The sequence below is a fragment of the Abramis brama genome, assembly GCF_963993115.1.
Source record: "Abramis brama genome assembly, chromosome: 25".
Lineage (NCBI taxonomy): Eukaryota > Metazoa > Chordata > Actinopteri > Cypriniformes > Leuciscidae > Abramis > Abramis brama.
The window spans coordinates 21,445,198-21,459,238 of record NC_139987.1 but is presented as its reverse complement, the minus strand read 5'-3'; the positions used below and the strand labels follow the sequence as shown (position 1 = coordinate 21,459,238).

Sequence of the window (14,041 nt, the reverse complement as noted above, 5' to 3'; positions counted from 1 at the left end):
ATTAACTGCAATTATGTAATCAACCAATTGCACACATGTGGATGACCATCTACAGTGGCAAATGATAAATAAAGAAATAAGCCATGAGAGGTAGAGTTATTTCACTGCAGGTTAGGCTACAAAACAGACCGCAGCAAAATCTCTTACCTGACAGGTCTCGGTTGACCCCTAGAGCGAGACCGTCTTTGACCCACAGCACCATGCCATGATATCCAGTGATGGAGCACGGCAGGGTCACGGGTTGCCCGGCTACTACCACCAGGTCATGGGGCTGCTGGATAAACACAACACAGCTTCCTAAAACAGAGAGGAAAGAGAGATAGAATGAGCAAGGGAGGTCACAATTATAAATCATCAAATACAATTTGTCAGAGCTCACTGCCCCTGCCAGAGGATTTACAAAAAACAGCCTTTTACTTGAGGATCATTATTATGGCTCTAGTAAATCTACTCCAACCCCCCAAAACTTACTTTGAAGAGTAAATCTATAAATTTCAACTTTATGTCACTGGAATCCTTAATAAAGTGCACTGACACACAGAAGCATGAGTAGGTGCCTCACAGTTAGTAAAGCTGAACATGACACTGCTGAGATCCACAAGACTGCATCGTCTGCACCATAAATCAGCTCGCAAACTCCGCTCTCACTCTTAGAAACTCTTAGCAGGCAAAATAACTTCCCTGACGTCAAACTCCGCCAGTGCCGGATGACAGGCTCAGTGGTGCTCTGGAACGGACGCTCACAGACGGCTGTTCACCTTGAAGTCTGATAGAATGAGCTACAAATGAAAAAGTGCCCTGAAGGAAAGCAGTCTTCAATACGGGAGGTGAAAAGTACGTGTTACCTTTCTCATTAAATTGCAGAGAGAGAGACAGACTGAGTTATTTTTTGCCATTCTGGAAAGCGTATAACAGCGTCAATAGAAAGCGAATTTGTATTTCTCTGAGAATATATTCACAGAAGATTCTCTGAAAAAAAAAACCATCTTGCCCTTTCAAGTCTCTTTCCCTCACCTTTTTTGGTCTTTTAATGTGAAAACAGTTGACACATCAGAGAAACGGAGGAGCCTTGTGTGTCTCCCGAGACCACTTTGGTCGATTTTTGTCTTAAATTCAATAAAGTGCAGCTCTGCGAGGTGCATCTTTCATGAATAACGCTTGGCCTTCCACTGATGTGGCAGGATTTCTGCGGGACAGCACTGTAACACAGCCGAGATGCCAAGCTTATTGTTCTCTCTGTATGCTGCGGCCTAATTTTGCTGTTTAAAGTTAACACCAATTATCACACATGATCATAGTTCTGTTAGCATTAAACTTATTTTGTTTGTTGAAACATGTTGAAGATGATGAAAGGTGTTCATAGCACAGCCCACAGGATCTTTGCACTTTAATAATGAAGTTTTCAGTTGTTTGTCATTTAAATAGCACCTTTGCTTCTGAGGTTTTACCTAATATTAATTGTGAGCAATACAAATAGACACAGGTGAGAAACTAAGCCTTGTTTACACCTGGTATTAAGATGAGTTTTGGTCGATCGGATCACAAGTCCTGATTTCTTCAAGGGGAGGGTCTATCGGGTGGGTAAATGTATATAATTTATCAGATCTTTCAATCTAATGGACAAAATAAACTCACGAAATTTACATATGAACGTGACAGTAAAAACATTTATACATTTCTTTTTATATATTAAAATAAAAAACTAAATAAAACCAATATTTAACAATATTACTGTTTTTGCTGTATTTTTGAACACATATGCAGCAGTGCTGAGAATAAGAGACTCATTTCAGAAACATCAAATAATCTTAACGACCCCAAACTTTTGAACGGTAGTGTAACTGCCCTTATCTGTGAAATAAAAAAAAATACTTGCTGTTATTTTATATTTTGTCATTTTAGTGAAGATTTTCACATACAATACTCACTATAGTTCGTGAGTAAAACCAATATGCTTGTTGTATTCTAGTTGAGAACTTTCGAAAGACTTAACAAGCCGCTTTTCCGCCGTCTGGCCAAAACGTTCTCGTTGCTTAACCATTTTATTCAGTGCAAATCTGACCCAGCTTTCGAAAGTAGTGTAGACGACAGGCGTAGCCGTAGCCGTAGCAAAAGTTAAGCGTTTTAAAACGAAAACGCACTGGTGTAAACAGGGCCTTCACCTTCATGGTGTTCTTGACCCATATGATCATCATCAGAACTTATTTCCCTAAACCTCAACTGTCAAATCTCATTTGTGTTTATTCAAATATGGCACATGACAACAGATCAAGTTTGAGTAAGTACGAAAGAGATGAGAACTGTTTTTATGGTGCTATTTTGACAGTTTTAGAGGTTGTGTCCACCCTATTCATTGTATTGAAAAGAACGCTGTAAACATTCAGCTAAAAATCTCCTTTTATGTTCCACACTAGGAAAATCATACCGTTAAATGATGACAAAAATATAAAGAGACAATAATGATTGCGTTTTTTACTATTAATACTGTTTTTTACTATTTACTATTAACTATTAATTCAAAGAACGATGGGGCAAGAGTCCAGAGAAGAGCATAGCCCATGATACCCACACTATTCAATGTTTCTGAGTTCCCTTGACATTTTAAACACTTATGAAACTGACAGTGCACGATGATGAAATGTCACAGACAGCCCCCCAGCAATGAAGTAATAAAAATATTCAAGGTTTACAAAAACCTGCAAATTTCATTAAAAGTTTACGTTAGAGAAGAGTGGAAATGTAAATATTATGCATCTGAAAGAACTTCCAAAAGTGGCAGCGTTTAGAACAGCTTCTCACCTCTGATCTTGCTGAATATGTGAACGCTTTACAAAGATGTTGCCCAGACTTTCCCACATGCAGTGTAAAGACAATGACAACTAATGAACAGCACTGCCTTCAGAGCTTTTGTGTTGGACTCCGACTAATCACACAGTTAACAGGAAAGTTGAGTCTACATGCATGTCAAAAGTCATCTGCAGACACTTTGAACGAATGCAGAACAAGTGATACAGTGCTTTTGCAACTTAATGCATGACCTTAATGTAAGTGCACTTTTGACTGGCCGAATCTAAGGGCATTTTATGTACATTAAAGACCCACATGATCTTCTTCTAAAGGCCTGTTCACAGCAAGGGCGATAACCATAACGATAAAGATATAGTTTTAACAATCGTTCTAAATGTAAAAGAATAGCAGAGTCCACACCACAACTATACCGTTAACGGCAAAGAAAAACAATATAATTGGAATCACTTTTACAAAAGAAATTTCCAGCTGATGAGTGATGAAAACATTGACAGAAATCAGAATCCATCCTTTTTTAAAGAGCTCGGGCATTTAAAGGGGTCATGACATGAGAAATAAAATTTGCCTTGATCTTTTGGCATTTAAGAGATCTTTGTAGTATAAAAACATCCTGCAAGATACATAGCTTAAAATGTCCTCCTCATTATAAACAAAAAAACTGGTTTGGATATTGTGGGATTAGTGACATCACACAGGCAAATATATTTGCATATGACTGCCTACAGAGAAAGACATTGATTAATAGAGTGACAGATCACTCTAAATTGTAATGTGGAGTCATGCATTTTCTGTAAAGCTGCTTTAAAACGATGTGTATTGTGAAAAGTGCTATACAAAAAAATGTGAATTGAATTGAATAGTTTACATCATCACTGACATTTTCCTAAACGAGATGCGAGCATTGCGTCGCGTTAAAAGCAAATAGAACCCATTATAATCACTGATTCGGTCTACACTAGATGCAGATGCGCATAATGTTTCTGACACGTGCTTTAGTCTGCCGATCAAGAGGACAAATGGACGAGTAAATGGAAGCGTAAAGGAACTTTTTCTTTGACATGTCCTGTTTAACCCTCTGGGGTCGGCTGTCGTGTCGGCGCGACGAGCTCGCTTTTATTCTTATCAGTGCAAAAGAGACTCAAAATACTCTGTTGATTTTGATCTTACATATAAGTGTTGTACACTATATATATATAGTGGGGAGAACAAGTATTTGATACACTGCCGATTTTGCAGGTTTTCTTACTTACAAAGCATGTACAGGTCTGTAATTTTTATCATAGGTACTATTCAACTGTGAGAGACGGATTTAAAAATCACATTGTATGATTTTTAAATAATTAATTTGCATTTTATTGCATGACATAAGTATTTGATCACCTAACAACCAGTAAGAATTCCGGCTCTCACAGACCTGTTAGTTTTTCTTTAACCCCCTGAGGTCGGCTATCGCGCCGGCGCGATAGGCTCGTTTTTTTCCTTATCAGTGAAAACAAATAAATAAAATAAAATATTATTTTTTATCTAATATGCTTGTGTTATACATCAATCGATCCTGTTAAATGTGTATTATTTTTGTGTATACTCACAATAAAAACAAAGTGTTGTGCTTTTTGCCAAATAAAGAAAAATAAACACGAAGTGAGTTCTGCTTTCTCTCTGTCCGTGTAGTCCATTCTGAAACGCGTCCGAAAATGAACTGTAACTCAGCGAATACTCAGTCAAACAGACATACAGACACACAGGCATGAAGCTTGAATTCTCTTCTTTTAAATGAAGTAATTTATATAAAAAACAAATATTCTCATCTTGTGAAATCTGCATTAAAAGAGAGCGATTCCAGTCGAGCTAATTAGAGCTCATTCAGATGTAATGTGACTCCGCCCACGGAGAGCGCGCGCTATTCAAACGCAAATGTCTGAGGCAATCCTGCAAACTGTGAACGCCCACATCAGCTCGAGAAAACACATCAGATCATTGTACTTGTTTACACGGTCTCGCAGCGCTGTGAGGAATAATACTATAATGGAAAATTTACCTCAGAAGTACGAGGAGCAACAGATCCGAGGCTATGGAATAATGTAGTAAGTTTTTTTTTCATTCTCAAGTGCGGCGCGTATCTGTGCATGAATGAATGAATGAACGGCAGAGATGCCGCTGTTTACCACAACTGGCAAAAGACGGTTTAAATTTGAATCGTTTCTGTCTGTGAATGTTTCGCTTTTAGCAAACTGTATTGCTATAGGCTACTGAGTAAAAATCGAGTGAACTATGTTGAAATAAAATGTATTTGTATAAGCAACATATTAAACTGCAAATTAACATTTATATTTCTTATAATAAAAACGAAAGTTACTATGTTACAGACATATGAAAGACAACATTTCATTGATTAGTTTTGGATAGATTATACATTTTTACTGTAAAATATCTGCCACCTCAAATAAGCTTTTGTTTGCCAATTTTTGCTCATATGTTAAATATAGTATGTTTTGTCAAAAATAATCAAATAATATGTTATAGTGTTTATTCCAATGTAGCTTAGGCTATATTCAAGTAATGAATCCTTAACTTTGAAATATGTATGATAAAATGTATACTTTAGTTTTTACAAAGAAAGATTACACTTGAATTGTTGTTGTAATTGTAACCTTTTTAATAAAATAAAAAAATACAAGGTAGATGTAAACAAACTAATAAAAGGTAAATATAAGCCTTTTCTTTAAAATCATTTTTTATTGTGTTTTATTAGTGACAAATTTGGGGAGAGGATAAATATTCCAAAACTTAAAATACAGTATGAGAATTAACTGCACAATTACTAGACATGTTTTCCTTTTGATATTATAGGCCAATTTGCAAGCACAATTTGTGGAAAAATAAAAAAAACACGAGATGCTTCCAACTATTGCTCTTGCATTCTTTCTTGTGACACACCTGAATGAATGGCTCATTAAGTATGTGGGCCCCATTGTCTCCAGGTGCGAACCACTAAATATGCATGATCGTTGACGCCCACTCCGCATATTGCCTTTCCAGACAGAAAGTGTTTTGCAAAATTTAAATCAATGCATTGTGTTCTGTGAATGATTAGGCAGGATGATTTTCACATAATTTTGAAGAAAAAACACTAGGCGATGACATCCATTAGTCAAAAGTCTTATTGACACATATTTAGAATGTGTTTTATGGCCTTATTTCAGAAACTTTAGTTTTTAGTTTTTTCAATAACCATGCATAAACATTATTCTCTCAAAAATACAAACATGTACATGCATGGTGCTCACATATGATGGTAGCCCTGTTTGTGCTATATAGAGTGAATTTACACCTTTGCCATTAATATGTTTATAAGCAACTGAAAAAAGCAAAAATGTCAGGGCATGTCAGAACATCTCAAGGACCCCAAAAACACCTTAGACCCCAGAGGGTTAAGAAGCCCTCCTGTTCTCCACTCATTAACTGTATTAACTGCACCTGTTTGAACTTTTTACTTGTATAAAAGACATCTGTCCACACACTCAATCAAACAGACTCCAACCTCTCCACAATGGCCAAGACCAGAGAGTTGTGTAAGGACATCAGGGATAAAATTGTAGACCTGCACAAGGCTGGCATGGGCTACAGGACAATAGGCAAGCAGCTTGGTGAGAAGGCAACAACTGTTGACGCAATTATTAGAAAATGGAAGAAGTTCAAGTTGACGGTCAATCTCCCTCGGTCTGGGGCACCATGCAAGATCTCACCTCATAGGGTATCAATGATCATGAGGAAGGTGAGGGATCAGCCCAGAACTACACGGCAGGACCTGGTCAATGACCTGAAGAGAGCTGGGACCACAGTCTCAAAGAAAACCATTAGTAACACTACGCCGTCATGGATTAAAATCCTGCAGTGCACGCAAGGTCCCCCTGCTCAAGCCAGTGCATGTCCAGGCCCGTCTGAAGTTTGCCAATGACCATCTGGATGATCCAGAGGAGGAATAGGAGAAGGTCATGTGGTCTGATGAGACAAAAATAGAGCTTTTTGGTCTAAACTCCACTCGCCGTGTTTGGAGGAAGAAGAAGGATGAGTACAACCCCAAGAACACCATCCCAACTGTAGAGCATGGAGGTGGAAACATCATTCTTTGGGGATGCTTTTCTGCAAAGGGTACAGGACGACTGCACCGTATTGAGGGGAGGATGGATGGGGCCATGTATCGTGAGATCTTGGCCAACAACCTCCTTCCCTCAGTAAGAGCATTGAAGATGGGTTGTGGCTGGGTCTTTCAACATGACAACGACCCGAAACACACAGCCAGGGCAACTAAGGAGTGGCTCCGTAAGAAGCATCTCAAGGTCCTGGAGAGGCCTAGCCAGTCTTCAGACCTGAACCCAATAGAAAATCTTTGGAGGGAGCTGAAAGTCCGTATTGCTCAGCGACAGCCCCGAAACCTGAAGGATCTGGAGAAGGTCTGTGTGGAGGAGTGGGCCAAAATCCCTGCTGCAGTGTGTGCAAACCTGGTCAAGAACTACAGGAAACATATGATCTCTGTAATTGCAAACAAAGGTTTCTGTACCAAATATTAAGTTCTGCTTTGCTGATGTATCAAATACTTATGTCATGCAATAAAATACAAATTAATTAAAAATCATACAATGTGATTTTCTGGATTTTTGTTTTAGATTCTGTCACTCACAGTTGAAGAGTACCTATGATAAAAATTACAGACTTCTACATGCTTTGTAAGTGGGAAAACCTGCAAAATCGGCAGTGTATCAAATACTTGTTCTCCCCTATATATATATATATATATATATGTATGTATGTATGTATATATATATATATAAAATTTATTCATTTTATTTTTTTATTTTGTCCTCGCATTCTTTCTTGTGTTACCCTCTCATTTGTTCTCATTCTCTGGATAAAAGCGTCTGCTAAATTAATAAATGTAAATGTAGTGACACACCTGAAAGGCTCATTATGCAGCTCATTATGCGGGTCATTGTCTTCTCAGGTGTGAATCACAGCATTATTCATGATCATTCACGGCCCCACGCATATTGCCTTTCCAAACAAAAAGTGTCTTACAAAATTTTAATCAATGTATTATTTTATGTGAATGATTAGGCAGGATGATTTTCAGATCATTTTTAAGCAAAAACTCTAGGCGACAACATCCATTCGTCAAAAGTCTTGTGGACACATATTTAGTATGTGTTTTGTGGCCTTTCAGGAACTTTAATTTTTAGTTTTTTCAACAACCATGCATAAACATTATTCTCTCAAAAATACAAACACGTACATACATGTTGCTCACATATTATGGTAGCCATGTTTGTGCTAAATAGAGCATAATGACACCTTTGCCATTAATATGTTTATAAGCAACTGAAAAAAACACAAATGTCAGGGCATGTCAAAACATCTCAAGGACCCCAAAAACACCTTAGACCCCAGAGGGTTAAACAGCTCATTTGCTAATTTCTGAAGAGACTTCAGAAGGATACCAGCATCTAGAACAAGTGGATGGTTTATGTTTAATGGCGTCATGGATCGCTTCTGGCAAGGCAAGGCAAGGCAAGTTTATTTATATAGCACATTTCATACACAATGGCAATTCAAAGTGCTTTACATAGAATAAATTAAAATAATAAAAAGAAATAAGAATAATTAAAACAGTTTAGAAAAATAAAATGAAATAGAGTACAGTACAAACAGTCGGACGAACAGTAGCACAGTGCTCATTCATTAAATGCACAGCTAAACAGAAGTGTTTTGAGTCTGGATTTGAAAGTGACTACTGTAGGAGCACATCTGATCTCTTCTGGAAGCTGGTTCCAGCTGTGGCTGGCATAATAGCTAAAAGCGGACTCACCATGCTTAGAGTGAACCCTTGGTATTTCTAGCTGATATGATCCTAATGATCTGAGTGATCTGTTGGGTTTATATTCAGTGAGCATATCTGCAATGTATTGAGGTCCTAGGCCATTGAATGATTTATATACCAGTAATAATACTTTAAAATCAATCCTAAATTTAACTGGGAGCCAGTGTAAAGACCTGAGGACTGGTGTGATATGTTCATATTTTCTGGTTCTGCTCAGAATCCTGGCAGCAGCGTTCTGTATGAGCTGAAACTGTCTTATGGTCTTTTTGGGAAGGCCAGTGAGGAGTCCATTACAATAATCCACCCTGCTGGTGATGAAAGCATGAACAAGTTTCTCTAAGTCTTGTCTGGAAACAAAGCATCTAATTCTTGCAATATTTTTCAGATGATAGTATGCTGATTTAGTTATTGCTTTGACATGACTACTGAAACTAAGGGCTTCTGGGGAGTATATGTTTGTTCAGAGCATTTGACTGCAGATTGTTTTGTAATGGAGAGTTTGCTAAATAACTTTTGTTAACAGATAAAGCAGCCGAATGTATTGGATCTGATAGCTACATCACAAACGACAAGTAAATGATTTCATGATGCTTTGTCTGTAAATGATAAAATGATACTTGGATAATGTTTTCAAAACACTTATGCATGTGCAATAGCGAGTGGGCATTGATACCTTTTTCTATGCAATGACGTTAGCCAATCATAACAGTTGCCGTTTACTGACAAGCCTTAAAGAGGTCAATCCCTTAAAAACTGATAATTTTTAGGCACAGGATTAGAATGAAGGTTGAATGTTTTTCTTTCTTTCATATATATATATATATATATATATATATATATATATATATATATATATATATATATATATAACATTATAAGTGAACCCCAAGGAACATACTAGTATTATTACTACTAAGTACTAGTACATATTATCATTATAGTTATCGTTCCTGGTGTAAACAGGGCTTAACAGATGCTAAACGATAAATACACCTCACCATCTCTATCCAACGTGTCTTTTGTTTATGAGACCCAGTAGTTGTGCATCATGAAAGCAGACCAATATCCACAGCAGGGGCTCTGGGAACCATGGACACCTCTAATGAGAGCCACAAATAGATAAATAAATCCAATCATTACATTCAGAGGTTTGGCGCATCCCTTCGCAGTGGGCAAAGCACCCCAAGTCAAATCTAGACAAATGAATTTTGTTATTGGATTCCTGTGGTTCCATTTCCTGGACACAGATTTAAATATCACTCCCAGAAGACGTCAATTCTGAGCGTAACAAAGGGAGAGAAAAACAGCATGCAGGCAGGGCATTGAAAGCTGTCAGAGAAAAAGAAACCAAGTGAGAATGTGAGTCAGAGCAAGATGACAGGATCAAGATGGCAAGATCAACATATAAGATTGATTGAGTTTATTGTATTACTGTCCAGGGTATCATTTCAAGAAGTCTGAATTGTCTGCCCTGTAGAAGCGAAATAGCACACAGGATGCTAGCAGCACGTGATCTACTAAACCACTTTGCAAAAAAAAAAAAGAAAATACTTTTTTTGGATCATTAAATATAATAATATTATTACGTTTTTAGAATAACTAGCACTGATAATTTGTGTACAATAAGAGCAGGGATATTTATTATTTATTAGCTATTAATTATTATTATACACTGAATAATACATTAATATTTAAAATACAAGATAATAGAAAAATATATATTATATATTATATATACAGCATACTAGAATGATTTCTGATGGATCATGTGACGTTACAGAGAGAGAGAGACTAATGATTGCTGATGAATTGCGGACAATAAGACAAGGGACATTTACTATGAAAGTAAATAGGGTCAATCTTGATTGCCACTTGCCTTTTATGTTCATCCTGAATGAATCGGATCCGTGAAATAATTAGGATTTTATTAGGTGGATTTAGGATCTGTCTGAATATCTTACCTGTGGAAGAGCAGAAGCAGCTTTATTTAACTGTGGCTATGGAAGCTAAAGGGTCAGCTGAGAGGAGCAAAACGCCTGCAGTAAACAGTGTCAGCAATTTATGCCTGAGTGCTGCTGATGCTACAGCTCATTAAAAAAACGGCCCTCTAGCATCCTTACCACCTCCAGAGAGAAAGACAGAGAGAAAGAGAGGGAGAAATGGAAGAGCCTTTTGTGCAAGAGGCAATCAGCTCTGTTGTCTTGTTGTCAAAGGACTACTTTACCACAGTGCTTCAGCTGTGTTTAGAAATTGCGTGTCATAAGCCTCCAATGGTATGGTGAAATTGGTCAAAAGCCGAAGAAAACAAGATTGCTTTATTGTTATTCTTCGAACATTCCCATGCCTAACATCAGTGTGAGATGAGAAAAGCAAGCAGCTACCTGAGATATAGAAACAGGTGGCTGATTAATCTAGTGTGCAATGGAATTATTACAAACGACTTTCTTCACGGTCCACAAAAAACGTGAGCTGTTAAAATGGCTCGTCATTATTGAGGATTATTCTGATTTTATAAAACGGTCGATGGTTTGGTTTGTAATTTTTGAAAGAAGTCTCTTATGCTCACAAAAGGCTGCATTCATTTGATCGAGATTTATTCCTGTGACTGCAAAGCTGAATTTTCATTATCATTACTCCAATCTTCAGAGTCACATGATCTTTCAGAAATCATTCTAATATGCTGATTTTGTGCTCAGTTATGATCAATTATTACTCAAAAATGTAAAAATGCATTATCAATTTTGAAAACAGGTTTGCTGCTTAATAATTTTGTGGAAAGCGTGATCAATTTTTTTAGGGTTCTTTGATGAACAAAGTTCAAAAGAACTGAATTTATTTGAAATAAAAAACTTTGTAGTATTATAAATGTTTTTGATTGAGTGCATCTTGAATAAAAGTATTAATTTCTTTCTTTAAAAAAAATCTTACCACAAAGTGGTCATTAATGCTTTCAAAAAAAAATAAAAATAATAATTTGACATTGATATGTGTGTGTGTGTGTGTATGTGTGTGTGTGTGTGTGTGTGTGTGTGTGTGTGTGTGTGTGTGTGTTCTAATCCTGTACTGGAAAATATAAACAAACCAAACAATTTATATAAAAAAATATGGAAGCATCATAAAGCATTACTTTCAGCTTTCACACAGCTGATCTATCCTCCACAGGCCCACCAACAAAAATAAGGCTGTGACTTGTTCCGCTAAAGACTGCCTTGAAAGATTGGGAGTAGTTTTGGAAAATGCTGTGCAAAATTGCACTTGCTTTCGAGGATCGAGAGCTCTCCCATATCAGAAAATAGGTTTGGCGGGTCTGGCCATCACCACTCTAAGCAAAAGACATTGTGCACGACAGAAGTGGAACATGAATCACTTTGATTCCTGGATTGATTTCTCAACTGAGTCTTCAAAACTCACAAATTCAAAACCAAGCTGTTAGCCAAGAGAAATCAGAAGGCCTCCAATTCCACCCAGACCTCTCTGCTCTTCAAAAGATGGACATGGTCTGAATCTTTCTGCCACGAAATTCAATACCGCAGAAATCACTGCTCTGTGCATTGCATGACTTGGATTTGCCCAATGAAATAAACATAAATCTTCACAGTATTTATTGATCTTCATTATGAGTCTGTATGATTGCTGAAGAAGCTTTTTTCTTAACTAACCTATACTTCAAAGCAATTACAAACTCTCAGTGCAACCTTGAAACACGAAAAGACACAAAGAATAATAAAGCCAAACCTGCTTTCAGATCTTTTTGCCTGGCTCAGGTTGATCGTGGCCTTGTTGAGAGGAAGACTGATTTCTACTGAAAGTTCACAATAATCAGTTACTATAGTTCAGTAAAGGGTTTGTTTGTTGTTTGTTGAATTAAACATGCCTCAAGAGGTCAATTAACATGTTTTAAATATTTGATGTGCACCAATGTAAGTTATACGGAAAGACTTCAAAAAGAGTCCATCAATACAGAAAACCAGACTGATCAACGACATGCACACACACACACCCTTCTGAGAAAAATAAAAGTGTTTTCACTATGGATTGACAATCTGGAGTGACAGAGAAGTTGTTATTTCTTAGGGGAGATGATATCTTGTTTGGAGAACCAGATTAGGTTGTGTTGTGAAGATGATCAATTCTGTCAAGCTGCCTAATTCCCTTCTCTTGAAAACTCCTTTTAAAGACCAATCTAAAGCCCAGTCATGCTGAGAAACGGTCCACATATATGAATGTCAAATACTGTTCTAAAGGACAAAGGCACTTTCCATGAATACGTTACATTTTAAATGCAGATAGTTTTACTCACATCAAATGTCCCCCTTAAAATGGTGATTTCTGCCTGTCTCACCTCAGAGGATTTGAATTGTTTGACTTCTAGTGTCGAATGAATTAAATCTTACAATAATTTAATTAAAATCATACCATCATTATCAAAAACATATTTAACTGTGTGCCACATTAAACATTGCATTAAACACTACATTCCTTGAATCTGTACATCATTTTTTAAGAATGGTGGAAAGACAAGTAAATAATCAATTTTCTTATTCAATTTTAAAAAAATTTATACAAATTATATAGACTACATTCCTCCAACTCAACCATTCAGTCCTGTCACTGACATTTTTATAAGGAAAAATTATCAAATATTTTAAAGATTAAACTGCCCATATGAAATTTAATTGGACCTCCTCGGATTTACTACCTACAGTTGGGGTACCTACAGAATTATTGGCACCCCTGGTAAATATGATCAAAGATGGCTGTAAAAATAAATCTGGATTGTTTATGCTTTTGATCTTTCATTAAAAAAAAAAAAAAAAAAATCTAACCTTTCACTGAAGTAAAATAATTGAAAGTGGGGGAGAAAACTCTTTTGGAGTAAGAATATAGTTCTGATGTGCAGCAAAAAAATTGTTGAGCTTCACAAAATAGAAAGTGGCTGTAGGAAAATAGCTAAAGCATTAAAAATTCCCATTTTCATCATCAGGGCAATAATTAAGAAGTTCCAATCAACTAAAGATGTTACGAGTCTGCCTGGAAGAGGACGTGTGTCTATTGTCTTGATGCACAGCGAGGAGGAAAGACGAGAGTGGCCAAAGACTTTCTATAGATAGAGAATTGCAGAGATTAGTTGAGTCTTGGGGTCAGAAAGCCTTAAAAAAAATCACCATCATTATGTTGTTTGGGAGAGTTTCAAGAAAAATCCTCCTCGCTCATCCAAAAATAAACTCCAGCATATTCAGTTGTCAGACATGACTGGAACTTCAAAAGGGACCTGGTTCTGTGGTCAGATGAAACTAAAGAAAGAGCTTTTTGGCAGCAAACCCACCAGATGGGTTTAATGCAAACAGGGATAAAAGT

General features: G+C 36.8%; 1 protein-coding gene across 1 annotated transcript in view; it reads right to left on the bottom strand.

Annotated features, from left to right (window-relative positions):
• Positions 1 to 14,041, bottom strand: part of kirrel3a (kirre like nephrin family adhesion molecule 3a) — a 151,571-nt gene that overhangs the window by 50,787 nt on the left and 86,743 nt on the right. The window contains exon 2 of the mRNA XM_084105582.1: positions 148 to 297. Coding sequence (XP_083961708.1) covers positions 148 to 297 — 150 coding nt within the window. The remainder of the gene's footprint in view (positions 1 to 147; positions 298 to 14,041) is intronic.